Raw genomic sequence first — 15,071 nt, forward strand, 5'->3', positions numbered from 1 at the left:
TTTACATATTAACTAATAAAAAATGAACACATCAAACAAATTTTTATCTATAAAATAAAATTATTAATTCTAAATATATAAGTCTTTAAGTTATGACAAAAATTGAAAAAAAAATAAAATAAAAAGAATAGATTTTTGGTACAAATGTAAATATTAGTTTTTTTTATTACATAACTGTAAAAAAAAACTCAAATTGCACTTGGCAAGTAGTACATATCAAGTAAATATATAAAATTTTCTATTTAATTTATTTAAGGAAATAATGTTATCAAACAATTAAACATAAAAACTGTTACATATGATTATGTTTTGGCAACTTAGGTAACAGTGCTTTCATAACAGCATCATAAAAGTTTTATAAATTGCACTGGAATCCAATTTTAATATTTCAACATATTAAGTTAATTAGGTAAAAGAAAAAATAGAAAGAAATTAATTGGTTAAACGTTAAAAAATTTAAATTTTAAAAAGCAAAAATTATATTTTCATAGTAGAGGAATATAACAAAACAACATAATGCTAATTAAACCCCAACCTCTTTAATGTATTTTTACTAACTAGCCGTGATGTTCCACCATCACCAGCCCATGTTTTAGACTTGGATCTAAATAATCTAAGTTCTTTTTTATGAGCTGGATCTAACATAGCTCGGTAGTTAGATGGCTCACACAAGTGCCTATATTTACTGAAAAATTTACAATAACCCCCATCTAGCAAATACATCTCTGGATAGTCCAAATATGGATAGCACATACTATTATTCTCTCGATCAGCATTACGTAAATATCGTGATCTGCAAAATGTAAAAATATTTATGAAAACTACGTATATCTTAGTTTCTTATGATATTAATGAAAACTAAGATGGATGACATTTAAAAAAATTATAATACATACATACAGTTATTGAAATAATAAATTAATTATGTAAACCTATTAAAAATTATTTACAAGGGGTTTACGTTATAATTCTGTTACAATATTTTAAAAAATTTTAACAACTTTTGTAAATTAAAAATGTAGTTGAAGTATAATGTTTTACATTAGAAATTGTAAAAGTTCTACAATTTTTTTTTATCAAAAAGTACATTGAATGGTGCCTTGATTTTTCCATAAGTACAAATGTTATTCAGATTAAATTGTTGTTGGAACTTTTTAAATATTTATTACAGGAGCCTTTACTGACATATAAGAAGAAAAATAATAATATTATTATAAATTAGATTGTCTAAAAAAAATTACTCGAAATATATTACAGTATAAATCTTCTTTAGTATTCAATCGTGAGATTGGTTTGTAGCAATTCTCCACTTTTCCCTGTTACGCGAAATGTATTGTGCGTATGCTAATATTTTTTGAAGTAAAAAGTCCTCTCTTTTCGTTAAATGTTATCTTAGCTTGGCATATTCGCTTTACTATTCCTTTTTACTTCAGCCATCCTTACTTACTATGCTTCCCAAGTATGCGAACAAACTCTTCTACTTGCTTTATTTCTTGGTTATTTTGCAGATGTATTCTTGTCGTAATATTATTGCTGCATACGAGAACTTTGGTCTTTTTCGTATATTTTTTTCATGCTCAGTTTATTGAGCAGAGTTCTCTCATTTATATTTATATTGTTTGTAAGTTCTTTACGATCATTTTTTCTTCTTGATACTATTTTCTTGATCTCTGGTTATTTTTCATCATTAATAGGTTATGGTCACTATGTATGTCTGCTCCTGGGTAGCTTCTGCAGTCTTTTACTTGGTTTCTTAATCTCTCCTTAACCATAATATAATCTATTTGATATCTACCTATGTCTCCCAGCATTTTCCATGTATATCTTCTTCTTGGATGGTGATTTAAGTAGGTATTTGTTATTAATAACTTGTGTTTTGAACAGAAATATATCTCTTCTTTTATTTCGGTTTCCTAGATCATCATTTCCTATTATGTGCCCTAGGCTTTCTTTTCCTACTACAGCGTTCCAATCACCCATAATGATAAGATTTTCATCTCCTTTAAATTTTTCAATGATTTTTCTATTCCTTCATAGACTTCTTCCATTTCTTTCTCACTGCTATTTGAAGTAGGCATGTAAACTTGGACTATGATTGTATCCTTAGGTTTTGTTTCGATTTTGACTAATATTATTCTATCATTGTACTGTACAAATACTTTAACTTTTTTCCCAATAGCCTTACTCATTATTAGGCCTACCCTCCAATTCCTGGGTTATTCTCCGCTGTTCCTATGTGTGTATCAACCTATATTCCCCACTCCATAGATCTCCAGCTCTTCAAGTTCTTCAAGCAGTTCCAAGTAGCAATTCTTCCCCAACTTAACATTTCCTTCTTCTCCAGTAATCCCCACCCAGAGATCCGATCGGGGGACTATTTTACCTCCGGAATATTTCACTTTAGAAGATGTCATGTTATTGCTATTTCTTGGGATGATTTATACGGTGGTCTCCCCTTGCCTTCCGTATCACAGTGCAGCCACTAGTTAAACAGTTACCGTATCTGCTTGTTGCTGTTTAGTATGTAGCTGTTTTGTACCATNGGTGTGTAGCTGTTTCTACCATTGTAGGTTACCTGTACCAAGACCCAATATTGTAGTAGCTGCTGCCCTACTACAAGTCCCTTTCAGTCACTTTTTACAACAGGCAGGGACAACCGATGGTCTATTGAATAGACCATCTGTTGGATACACATCGATCGAATATGCTGTCAAGAAAATGTGTTTTTGATTATTCATGTTATCGTTGTGTTACATCGAGTTGTTGTCGGTTTTCTCTCTATGTTACCTTTGTCGCAGCCATCTTAACGATTCTTCTGTTATAAGCTCTATGGCGTTTGCGAGCCAGTTTTTTTTTTTTTTTGTATTCGTTTTACTGTAAAAAAGAAAATATCACCTTCAATTGATCCTTTCAATATTCAACATTATCATCAGCCGTTTCTTTTAGCAGATAAGTATAATGCTTGTTCATTTATCTTTCTAAGACTCACTTGTATAATTTATTATTTGTTTATATCATCGCCTTTGTGGCATTAGTATTAAGTGTCCCCCCTATCCACATTGGTGTATATAAGATTTTATATTTATTTTATAATAGATTTAATTTTTATAATTATATCTTGTGAAATTCATTCTACATTCAAACATACAGTCCACTCATCTCATTCTTTATCCTCGACATAGCTAAAAACTTAAGACAAAACAAAACCACGAACATTAACGAACCCGCGTGAACACCAACGGGCGCTGCGTTCATACACCATCGGTTTGGCCACCCCTGGTCTATTATAACCTCGACCAACAGGGGTTATAGTATAAATAACAATTAATATTAAAAGGAATGACTGAAAAATGTCATTAATTAGTTTCTCTCCATTATCCTCTAAACATCATAACAATACAAAATGTTCTATTAAAATTATAAAAATTAACATAAAGATAATTTATAATGAAATAATAATGTTATTAATTACAAACAATTTTAGAGGAAAAAATTTTTTATAATAATTATATCAGTTAATAGATAAAGTAGTAAATTCCCTACAATTAAATTTCAATTTTTGGTATGACTTTAGATAGGAATAAATATTTTGTGGCCAATGATTTAATTGATTTTTATTTTTGTTAAATATTTATTCAACCGTTTATTATTAATTCTATCATAAATCTAATTTGATGTTTACATTACTTGACCTTTTAACTAACAATATATTTTAGATAGAGAAACAGTTCAAATATTATCACTTTTAAAGCATTATTTATAATAAACATGATCGCTTATTAATTATATTTATTTATAATGAGTATTAAAAATGAATAAATAATTTTAAAAAGTAATCTTCTTTATTTTCTACCTTTTTCAAAAGCAGCATTAATAGAAGCTTCACTAGTAGAAAATAATCAAATAAAGTACACTTTCCCTGAGATACAGGGGCAGTTAAAAGACTGTTTATATAATCAAGTCATGGAGAATTAAATGACATAGAAAGACTTATACTAGGTCTAGTTTTCTTTAATAATACATTAGTTTCAGGGGTTGATTCTAGATCACGTGTTAACTTTCTTTTTCTCACAACTGCTTCATTATTTTTAATATCACCAAACAATAAATCCTATAATATATACATGTATATTAAATCTATGATTATTGAAATAATAAATTGTTTTATAATAATTACAGTCTTGCGAGGAGTATCTGAAGAATATTTTGTAATTTTTCTTTTAAGAATAATTGATGTCTGGCTAATAGTATCTCCTTCTATTAATGTACTGAATCCAAGTAGAAGTGAATCTGGAGACTAGAAATAAAATAAAATTAGGAAAAAAACTTTTAACCTTTTTAAATGGTAAAATAATTACCGATCTTGTTGGGGATACAGCAATGTCTAAGAATTCATCATCTGAAACAGCTGTATATGATGTATTGCTCTCAGATCGCATATCAGATAATGTCGACACTGATCTAGAATCATCTGCATGAGCAGTAAGAGAACCACTGTCCTGTGAATTAGGATCATGATCTTCAAGTGGATTTCGTCGTCTTACACGGCGTTTGTATTTTGCAAACTAAAAACCATAAATTACAATATTTCTTTTCATTAATATTGAATTTCTAGAAAATTATTAAATTTAATAGTAAATTTGATATCTAACATTGATCGTTCTTTTTAACTATAGCTATTTAACAATACATAATTAACAGTTTTGAGATGAATAAAAAATTTAATTAAATTTACTGTAATAAATAAGCAGACATAAGGTTAATTATTTAATTTATGCTGGGATTAATTAATGTTAATATATTATTAATACAAACTTCACAGTTTAAGAATTCACAACAGTATGGAATCTTGCTTGACATAATTATTGTACAAATAATATACAATGTATAACTTATAGAAATTTGTATAATTATATTATTTAAAATATCTTTTTAAGTTTTGTGTTTACATAAAATAATATATTTTTAAGGATTTAAAAAATTGTATTATAATTTTGTTTAAATAAATATTTGTTTATTTAAGGTATTAATAATAAAAATATCTATACAATTTAATTGTTATTGATATATTAGCCAAGATTAAATTAAAATAAAAACATGCGTTTATTGTATATCTTACTGTAGGACTAGAACGAGATGCGGATACAGCTTTAGACATCACTACAACCATACATATTGATGAATTTTCTTTTTCGATTAGACTGTTCATAATTTTTATAACACATTTCAATGGGCTATCGTTTATAGTTTTTGAGTTTCCCTTGATTAATCTATAAATAAAAAATAATTTGTCTCTCTCTAACTCCCTCTATATCCTATTTTTGTAAACCCCTCAACATATGAGTCACCTGGAAGAATTTTCCGTTTTCTGCGCTTTAAAATTCGCGTTCTTTGACTGCCTAGGTCTGGTCTAAGTATTTGCATTTTTTTGGGTGTAAAAAATTATTAAAATTAAAAAAAAATAAAAATTTGTTCTTAGTAAATTTGAAAGCCGATGACTTTTTAAACATTAAAAAAAAAAAAAAAAAATTAAGGTTTTTTAATTTAGCAGGAAAAAATGATTGAAGGAATAATAAAAATCCTAGAAAAAAAAACAAAAAAATACAATGTTATGATATTTAAATAGTACTCAACCATTACTGTATCAATTTTTGGCCTTGAATTTTTGTACATGACCTTATAAGGATATAATTAAAAAAATTTGCTAAAAAAAAAATTTTATTAGTTGATTTAAAAATGGTACTTTTGGCCGGCTAAATCAGCGTTTGGTCCCACTGTGCGACGGCAACACTATTCCTATAAAAATTTATTTTTAGTTATCTTACCCGTACACGCGTGCTTGTCATCAATATTATATTTATATATAAACAAATTTTTATTTTGACTGACCAATACTATCCGCGTACCATACGGATTATGTACAGGGTGTTCAGTAAGTCAGGAAACGGGTTTGTTGGTAACAATGAGAACAATAGAAACCCGTTTCCTGACTTACTGAACACCCTTCTGTATATATTCCTACCGCCGTTTATACCTCAGGTATAACGTTAGTCCGACCCGCCCGCCTACAAAACACGGCTAAACCTAGTGCATGATACGTTTACGTATTTAAGCCGCTTTACTTGTATACAGAGTGATTTTTTTATCATAACCCACCCAATTACTTACAGAATAATAATAATTTAAAATTTTTTTTTTATTATTATCTTTAGTTACACATTATACTTGAATTATTAACTATGTAATACTTTTTAAGTTCATCCCTTATGCCTGGTAAGGGTGTCAACTTTGTTTTTTTAAATGGTAACACATATTTTTAATTTAATAATAAATGGCATTTGAATTTTTAATAAAACTTAATTCGTTTATTAGATATAATCATTTGAACTTTCAAATTTTTGAGTTAATATATAGGTATAATAAATAAGGGATTACAAATACAGGTAGCTAATTGGTTTTTTATGATATTGCTATCACAGTCACGGATTGTTTATTATCAATTATGACTATCAATAGATATACTTTTTGTATTGTCAGTTAGTGTATTTTTAAACTCACAACAATGTACCTTACTATCATTGATAATAACAATGCTGTGTACCTGCTAATATCGATGTGGGCGTTCATCGTTTCCGCCAAACTGATCTTCTACCTGTCTATCTACTAAAAAAATTGAGAACCATTTAGCTTTATCCATGGTAGGCAGCTTCCCGTACCAAAATTTTCGGCATTTATTAGTTATAGAATTCAATGTTATGTTCAGGTCTGTATTTATGATTTTTGCGTGGGGTATTAATATTAATGTGTAAAATAAAGTAATTTTTTACAATATTTTTTTCCCATCGCCATCAATTGACATTTGCCCTCCTTAACCACTCCCTAAATACAGTCACATCGTTTTGGATAATTACTTATTTTATCACATAAGTACACTTTTATAAACAAAATATAGCGTTTTACCAAAGGTAAATAAATTATAATAGATAACTGTCTTAAGTATGTATATATATTTTTGTAAAAAATAATAATATAGTTTATAAAAAAATATAGTCATCAAAACATTGAAATAAAATTCAAATATTAATTATAAGCTTAAAAAATATCTAATATGTGTAATAATATAATAAAAAATAAATCTATGAACTATACATTTTTCGGTAGTTGTTGGAAACTAATTTCATAAATTCAAGTCTGCTAATTTATTAAACTTATCAATTGCCTCTTTTATTTTATTGAAACGGATTTCAATTTTATTCCGTACGCTTATTGAGATTACGTTATTAGAACTATACATTTTAATGTAATTTTAAGATTGAACGTTTTCTATTAAAATTTTTAAAAATATATTAATTAAAATTATTTTTTGCGGTCTTTGGAAAATATCGTCTATGGCTTTGCGTTTACAGGCGCCTGCAAATTTTGTCTCATAATTATGGGATTAGAACAAGGGCCATTACTTGTATGTTCTATAAGACACATTAAAACTAATTTAAAATAAGGTCAGCTTTAATCAATTTAACTAAAAATTTAAAAAATACCTGTTTGATCAATAATTTCATCAAGCTCATTCACGTGAATGGTACCTTTGCATTCTTTTACAAAACAACGCCAACGTATGTTACCCGTTTGTATTGCTTTGTATGCAAAACGAAACTTAAAATTATTCAATAAAATCATTTTTTGGCCCCGCTTACTTCTGGTATATTCAAATGACATTTTAATTAAAAAAGTAAAATAAAAAAGAACGGATGGCATAATATTTATCGATATACCGATCAATACACTGCTATCTAACTAACAATAATAGAATAGGAAAAAGTAGATAATTATTATCGGGTTATTTTGTGCAAATATTTTAACCAGTGGTTCTCAAGCCTTTATTTGTAGACAGGTATAAACTATCGGTTTGGCGGAAACGAAAAACCGACCTTATTCAGATTTGTCTGAAACGATACGGTCAATTTTGACGGAAACGATAATCTCCCATCGATGTCATAAAAAATCAATTAGCTACCTGTTTTTGTAATCCCTTGTGTATTATACCTATATAATAACTCAAAAATTTGAAACTTTAAATGTTTATATCTAATAAACAAATAAAGTTATACTAAAAATTCAAATGCCATTTACTATTAAATTAAAAACTCAAACATTTTATTGCATTCAAAATACGTGTTCCCATTTAAAAAAACAAAGTTGACACTCTTACCAGGCATAAGGGATGAACTTAAAAAGTATTACATAGTTAATAATTCAAGAATGATGTGTAACTAAAGATAATAAAAAAAAAAAATGTTTAATTTATTATTATTCTGTAAGTAATTGAGTGGGTTATGATAAAAAAATCACCCTGTATATATATATATTCTAATTACTATTAAAATTTATATATTAACACGTTTTATTCTAATTAAGAGATATAAAGTATTCATTCCGATGATTTCCGTATCGTCATTTTTCGAAATCGCATTACCCCTCTCCATGTAATGACGACAATCGTGTCCGGCACTACCGCCCCCAGAGAAAAACCTCGATCTATATAATAAATTCATCGTTCAATTTGATAAATATATCATTACTATTGAATCTATGATATATTTATCAATATGATAATTTTTTTTCTTGTCTTGAACAATAATTAATTATAAGAATAATTATTTTGTTCGTATTAATAAAACATTATCATAAACCCTTGATAAAATTTCTCTATCAAAATTGATCGAGGTTTTTCTTTGGGTGCGGCACCTTGCTGTCACTACGCTTGTGTACGCGATTGAAGTTATACCGAACCGTTTGGGTCTGATGACTCGTGGCCAGCTCACTGGCATAGTTTTCTTGTTGGGTTTGTGTCGGCCTGTATGGGCGAAGCCCCAACGTACGGTTACTAAAGGCTCAATCCATATTTGGAGTTGGTGTCCTTAGCGTCCGGTGGTGTTTCCTTTTCTGTGGTTCGTCGAGTTAGTGCGTCTTGTCACTATAAAATTAATCGTGGCACTCAGGATTGTTGGCGTCGGCCAAGAAGTATTGTTGTGGAAATCTCAAACATTGCGATATCACGCGGCCGAAGAAGTGTCAAGTGGCTGGGTGATGTTACTCCTTTTTCTTATTACTTAATGTTCGTATTATATGTAATTATTTGTTTTGTATATGATTAAAAGGATCGTGTCATTAGTAAAAATTAGAATAGATTGTTTTTTAGCCTATTATTCGACTGTATAAGTAAAACCTCCGATCCGTCATTTATATTAAGATATTAACTTAAAGTTTAAATATAAAGTCTTGAAATATTACTCTGGGAATTATAAGTTTCATTTCATTATATTTTTACAGATAGTAACTACTATCATAACATAAAACTAAAAAGTGAAAAGTAAATATAGTTTAAAAAAACTAAAAAAACACGCATTTAAAGCACATCGAACTAAAAAGTTAAAAATAATTTTTAAAATAAGCTTAAAACAATAATGAATGAAAAATTCTAGTATTATTGTGATAAAAGCGTGGGTGCTTTGTGCCATATTTTTCGTATATTAAGCGCTCGACGCTTTTATCACAAAAATATTAGTATTTTTCGTTCATTATTGTTTTAAGATTATTTTAAAAATTATTTTTTACTTTTTAGTTCAATGGGCTTTAAAAGCGTGTTTTTTTAAACTATATTTATTTATAGCGATTTTAATCACTGTCAGATATCATTATACTTGATCCAACTATGCCACGTCACTACTGTACCGCGACCCCCCTGAGCTGAGTTTTTTTTAAGTAAATTTATCTGTTATATGTCAATTAATCAATTAAACAGGTCTTCTTCTTCTTCCTCGCCCTTAATCCCAATTACTTGGAGTCGGCCACCCTTACCCTAAACTTCCGCTTGACACGATCTCCCACATCCTCTACGCTCACATCAGATGTCTTCATATCACATTCAATAACATCTCTCTATCTCATTTTTGGTCTTCCTGTACCTCTTCTTCCTTCAACATTCATAAATACAACTGTTCTTACGGCTTCCGATTCTTCTCTCCTCATAACATGACTAAACCATCTAAGTCTATTTTATTAATTAAACAGATAATGCATATTTATTCGTTCATAAACAAAGAAAACATGTGTGTTTGACATTTTTACAAATTCTGTAATTAATATAATTTTTAAATTCTTGATATCCTTAATTTGATTTTGTAATTTTTAGGCTGTGCTCATGTCATGCCAGGATAATTACGCTGGAGATTGTTGGCGGTCATCTCTATTGGATTTATTGCACAGGTAAAATTCGTTATATTTCCTTTATAAAAGCTTAATTGTTATTGACTTTTTTCAAAGTAGATTTCATTCTTTTACATTTTAATCAATTTACTTTTCATATGTTAATCGTCTATACAACCTCTCCCTCTATATATAATTACTTTTTTTTGCATGTACTACGTTAAAATTTGTGATTCTCTTTATGATTATTTCTTATTGAAATGTGCTATTGACAATTTATTAGCAATTGTAATAATAAAATAATTTTTACATTATACAATTATTAGGTCGGTCGGTATTTTATTTATTGTTGATTTCAATGTAGTATGTACTGCATCAGCCAATACGATCCAAATTTTTTTGTAGTTATTTATTTACACATCTGTGGTTCAGTTATGCGATTATTTATTCAATTTTGTGTAATAGAGTTCCCTTATTAGATAAGCAGTAATTGTAGTTAATATGTTTATTTCTATTGATGAATGTAAAATGGCAATGATATGATTATTTATTAATATGTGTAATTGACAATTGTACAGCAAATGGAATATTAAAATCTTTTTTTTTTTTTTTACATTATAGTAGTTACTATTACTTATTGTGATTTGTCAATTTTATATTGTCCACAGTTTTTGGTAAAGCTACAAAATTTTCACTTCTGTCGTACCCACGATGTGTTGATAGTGCTGTGCTGTTGGTTTTTTTTTAGCCAGTGCTTGCCCTCTCTTACTGTTCGTCATTCCTCTAAAATGGTACTAAAAGTTTTTTGTTAATTGATATCTTAGATTTTATTTTGATTTTTATTGTTTACTTTACAGCCTGTCAAACCTCGATTCCATAAGATCTTGCTATTCGACAACGGATGATGGTACTTTTCACGATTACTTTGTGCAGTAGAATGGCCGCTATTTTCATACGAAGGAAAATTTTTGTGTAAAACTTCAGGAGCGCCGAGCGTAAATTTGTTCCCTTATGTCTAAAGATAATTTCTAAAAAATTTGAGCTTTATAACACTTGATTAACTGGGTGCAAATAAAGCTCATAGTTTTGGAAAACTATTTTTTCAGTGTTTTACATTTTTAGGCTTTAGACTTAGTTTTATGAAAAGTATTATTACATATAATAATGTAGCTATTGTAATTTTCTATAAAAAAAACTTCTTACAATTTCGCTTTTAGTTAATACTTTTTGGTTAAAATAATAAAACTCGACAATACTCATTAATTATGAAAATTTCCAACTATTTGGTTTTTTTGTAATTTTCTAGTTTAATTTTTGCATTACAAAAAAAAATCTAAACAAAGCTTATTTAAAATACTATTTTAAATAAAAAAGGTTATTGGATAATTTCGATTAAAACTGATAGTTTTTGAAATATTGATAAAAATATTCAAAATAATTGCTCAATACTTTTACAAAACACTTAAAACGACTTAGTCTGTTGTTCTCGAAGTTTATTACCACTACAAGATTTTTTGCTTTTATTTACATTTATATGTTAGTTTTAGGTAACAAAATTAGACTTATGATTATACAATGCAATTGAATAGAAATAAATATATAAATTTTTAATGTGTTTTAATTTTGTTTACAATCAAAATTCATTTAGGTTAACCTAATTTATAGAATGAAAAATTCTATAAATTTACTATTTGTTATCTTACTTTTAACTAACCAATGCATATATAACATGAAAAATCAAAATTAAAAATTGCGATAACGGAACTATTTTATAGTTATCATACAATATAAAAATATTCCTGTATTTAAATAATACTTATTATACCTAGTCTACTAGTCCAACTGTACAGAACGTAAAAATCAGAATCGTGTTTTGATACGCAGGAAAAGAAAAATAAACAATTAGTTAATGACGAAAAGTTGTAAATTGATGTTGCTAATCTTGCGCTTAGTAGTCAATGATTGTTAGTTTCAATGTATATTATCTATTATTATGTTATTACATTATAATTTAATGTATACTGAAATAATGAAAATGAAAGTTATTAGATAGTTTGCCGTGAAAACGGCAGTTTTTGTTTAAAGTTGTTCAGTGAACCATTAATGTTTCTTAGCAATCGTTCAGTCAATGCCTGCGACATCTAAAAAATTATTTTCATTTTATTTGACCAATCTTAATTAATATCATGCAGTATATTGACTTATATTAAACTGTTTATTTGATTTAATTGATAAGAAAATTTAACAAAAACTAGTACATCAATTGTTAATCAGTTATCGTAAAATTTTTAAAATGTTCATCTTGAGTTATTTCTTATATCGGCTTACGTAAGTATATTATTTAAGTGCATTTAATTAATAACGTATTTTATTGTAATACTGTGTGAAATACTTATCATCATCGTACGTCGTCACGTGAGATAATGATGAATGTCAGTGTTACGTTTTTGTCGCGGTGGCCCAATCGTTTTATCAGCAAGAACGTTAGGTGTTATAACCCAGCGGTTCTTAACCTTTGTGTAGTGGCACCCAAGATATTTACCAAATTTTTCATGGGACCTTTTTATAAACAATGTTCAATGACGGAATAAAAAATAACTATTGGGTACTCTTAATTTCATAATTTTTTTTACTCATATTACTTGTACTGATAACAGGTCATAATATTAATTACATTATATTTAAAAATAAACATTTCTTAATTAAAATATTTTTTTGTAAATAAGGAAGAATTTAATGACTCCCTTGGTCTTGATATTGCTTCACTAATGAATCAATTTGAGCTTCTATAGAGTTAGTAAGAGAAATACGCATCGTTAGTTCGATATCAAGCTTTTTTCTTGATTGTAGTTAATGTCGAAAATCCGGATTCACATAAATATGTTGTTGCAAAAGGAACTAATTTCTTTACTGCTTCTTCGTAAAGATTAGGATACTCATTGCTTAAAGATATCCAAAATTGGTTTAAATTTTTAGTATTAAAAGATTGTTCTAATAACTTATCTGACGATAATTCTAATAGTTAGCTCTCATTTAATAAAGATAATTCATGTTTTTCACAGGGTACAGATGGGTTAAAAATCCACATATTGTTTAATCGAATATCATGAGATGGTGGGAAATACTTTAATATTTTATTTTTTAATTTCGACAAATGTGTTTTAATTACACATTACATTACATTAATTTCATTTTTAGCTTCGATGTTTTTTAATAATTTTTTTTCATTCATGTTATAATATGATGGAAACATATACGTATTTTCCTGAATTCATTTTATCCAAAGATCCAGTTTCTTCATAAAAACTTCAACTTTATTATTACATGTAAATATATTAGTTAATGGCCCTTGCATACTAAAATTTAACTCATTTAATAACGAAAAAATATCTAAGAGATACGCAATTTTTGCCAACCAAATTATATCTTGAAAATGTTCGGATAACTGTAATTTTTTTTCTCTTAAAAATAATTCTATTTCAGTTCTTAATTCAAAAATTAAATCTCATTAAAACTTTTCACCGTGATAACCAACGTATATGAGAATGAATTAATACATTATTGTAAACTGAATCAAAATCTTCACACATGACAGAAAAAATACGAGAATTAATGGCTCTTGCACGAATAAAATTTATAATTGTTGTACATTGGTTTAAAATATCATTAAATTTTTCACCCATATATTTTACAGCTAATTGTTTTCGATGTATAAAACAATGAGTGGAAATTAGATGNAAATTTTTCACCCATATATTTTACAGCTAATTGTTTTCGATGTATAAAACAATGAGTGGAAATTAGATGTGCATGTGATACTACACCTGAATGTATCCCTGTCATAGACGCTGCGCCATCTGTACAAATCCCATTTCAAGAAGCCCAGTTAATATTTTTAGATATCATATAATTATTCATTGTTTCAAAAATTTCTTCTGCTGTAGTGAATGTTTTCAACTTTAAGATGCATAAAAACTCTTCTTTTATATCGTTAAATGTATCATCAATGTACCTTACATAAATTAATAATATAGCTGAATTACTTATATCTGTTGATTCATCCAACTGGATGGCATAAAATAAAGATTTTTTTATTTTTTCGACGAGCTAATATTTGATATCATCAGCAATACAAATAATTCGTTTATGAATAGTGTCTGATTCACTAGCCGTGATAACAAATGTGAAACAGAAATTATCTCTGTTAAAGGAGAATGGTGAAAAACCAATTTTTATTTAACTACAAAAAATTTTTAAAAAAAATAATGGTTTAAGAATTTTAGATAACATATCAAAAATACTTAACGGTAAAAATGATAGTAATTTAGATGGCTTCAATGACTTTCCGGATGACTACTCAAGTAATAATATTGTGTACTTTAAATAAGCGCCTATTACGTCAGTAGATGTCGAGCGTACAAAACAATACTATCAAACAACAGAAGGGCATTTGAATTTGAAAACCTAAAAAAACACTTGATTCAGTACAATAGTTACGGTAAGACTAGTTTTGAAACAAATTTTGTTGATAAAATAAATTGATATTTCTTCAACTATTTTCGTAAATATTGTTTATATTTAAATTTTCAGAAATTCCATAAACAAGATATTATTTAACATTTCTTGTCATTCAACTTAAAAATCGAAGCCAGACATCATTTTGATTCTTACAGAATTAATTTTTTGTATTTTTATTTTGATTTTATAATTAAAAGAATAAATTAATTAAATACCAGTATTTTTTTCTCAATGAAATAATTTCATTTTAATGGTATTTAAAGTCCTAAAAAAAAAACCCAGCACAGGGGGGTCGCGGCACAGTTGTGACGTGGTATAGTTGGATCAAGTATAATGATATCTGACAG

At 27.7% G+C, this 15,071-nt stretch overlaps 2 protein-coding genes and 1 long non-coding RNA gene across 5 annotated transcripts in view; 1 reads left to right on the top strand and 2 right to left on the bottom strand.

The window, feature by feature from the left end:
* Positions 1-213: 213 nt before the first annotated feature.
* Positions 214-15,071, bottom strand: part of LOC126906625 (M-phase inducer phosphatase-like) — a 34,582-nt gene continuing 19,724 nt past the window's right edge. Inside the window, exon 9 of the mRNA XM_050687305.1 lies at positions 214-793. Coding sequence (XP_050543262.1) covers positions 520-793 — 274 coding nt within the window. The 3' untranslated portion in view covers positions 214-519. The remainder of the gene's footprint in view (positions 794-15,071) is intronic.
* On the bottom strand, positions 3,791-4,766 carry LOC126906644 (uncharacterized). Its single transcript, XM_050687342.1, has 3 exons — positions 4,359-4,766; positions 4,178-4,297; positions 3,791-4,111 (listed from the first exon to the last, which is right to left on the bottom strand). Exons 1-3 carry the CDS (start codon positions 4,437-4,439, stop codon positions 3,962-3,964), a joined length of 351 nt encoding a protein of 116 aa, XP_050543299.1. The 5' UTR covers positions 4,440-4,766; the 3' UTR covers positions 3,791-3,961.
* LOC126906646 (uncharacterized) lies at positions 8,337-11,817 on the top strand. Of its 3 annotated transcripts, none has more exons than XR_007704295.1 (4): positions 8,337-9,115; positions 10,193-10,266; positions 10,875-10,997; positions 11,064-11,817. It is a non-coding gene; the product is annotated as an uncharacterized LOC126906646 (long non-coding RNA). The 3 variants fall into 3 exon arrangements; XR_007704296.1 differs by lacking the exon at positions 8,337-9,115 and adding an exon at positions 9,531-9,762; XR_007704294.1 differs by lacking the exon at positions 8,337-9,115 and having other exon boundaries at positions 9,835-10,266.

The sequence above is a fragment of the Daktulosphaira vitifoliae genome, unplaced genomic scaffold, assembly GCF_025091365.1.
Source record: "Daktulosphaira vitifoliae isolate Bord-2020 unplaced genomic scaffold, ASM2509136v1 Scaffold_5, whole genome shotgun sequence".
NCBI lineage: Eukaryota > Metazoa > Arthropoda > Insecta > Hemiptera > Phylloxeridae > Daktulosphaira > Daktulosphaira vitifoliae.

Excerpts from the sequence above, each read along its gene's own strand:
- LOC126906644 (XM_050687342.1), bottom strand. The coding sequence starts at position 4,439 with ATGCGATCTGAGAGCAATACATCATATACAGCTGTTTCAGATGATGAA. Across the intron at positions 4,298-4,358 it reads CTGTATCCCCAACAAGATCG|TCTCCAGATTCACTTCTACT; the intron begins GTAATTATTTTA and ends TTTTATTTCTAG. Across the intron at positions 4,112-4,177 it reads CAGATACTCCTCGCAAGACT|GATTTATTGTTTGGTGATAT; the intron begins GTAATTATTATA and ends TATATATTATAG.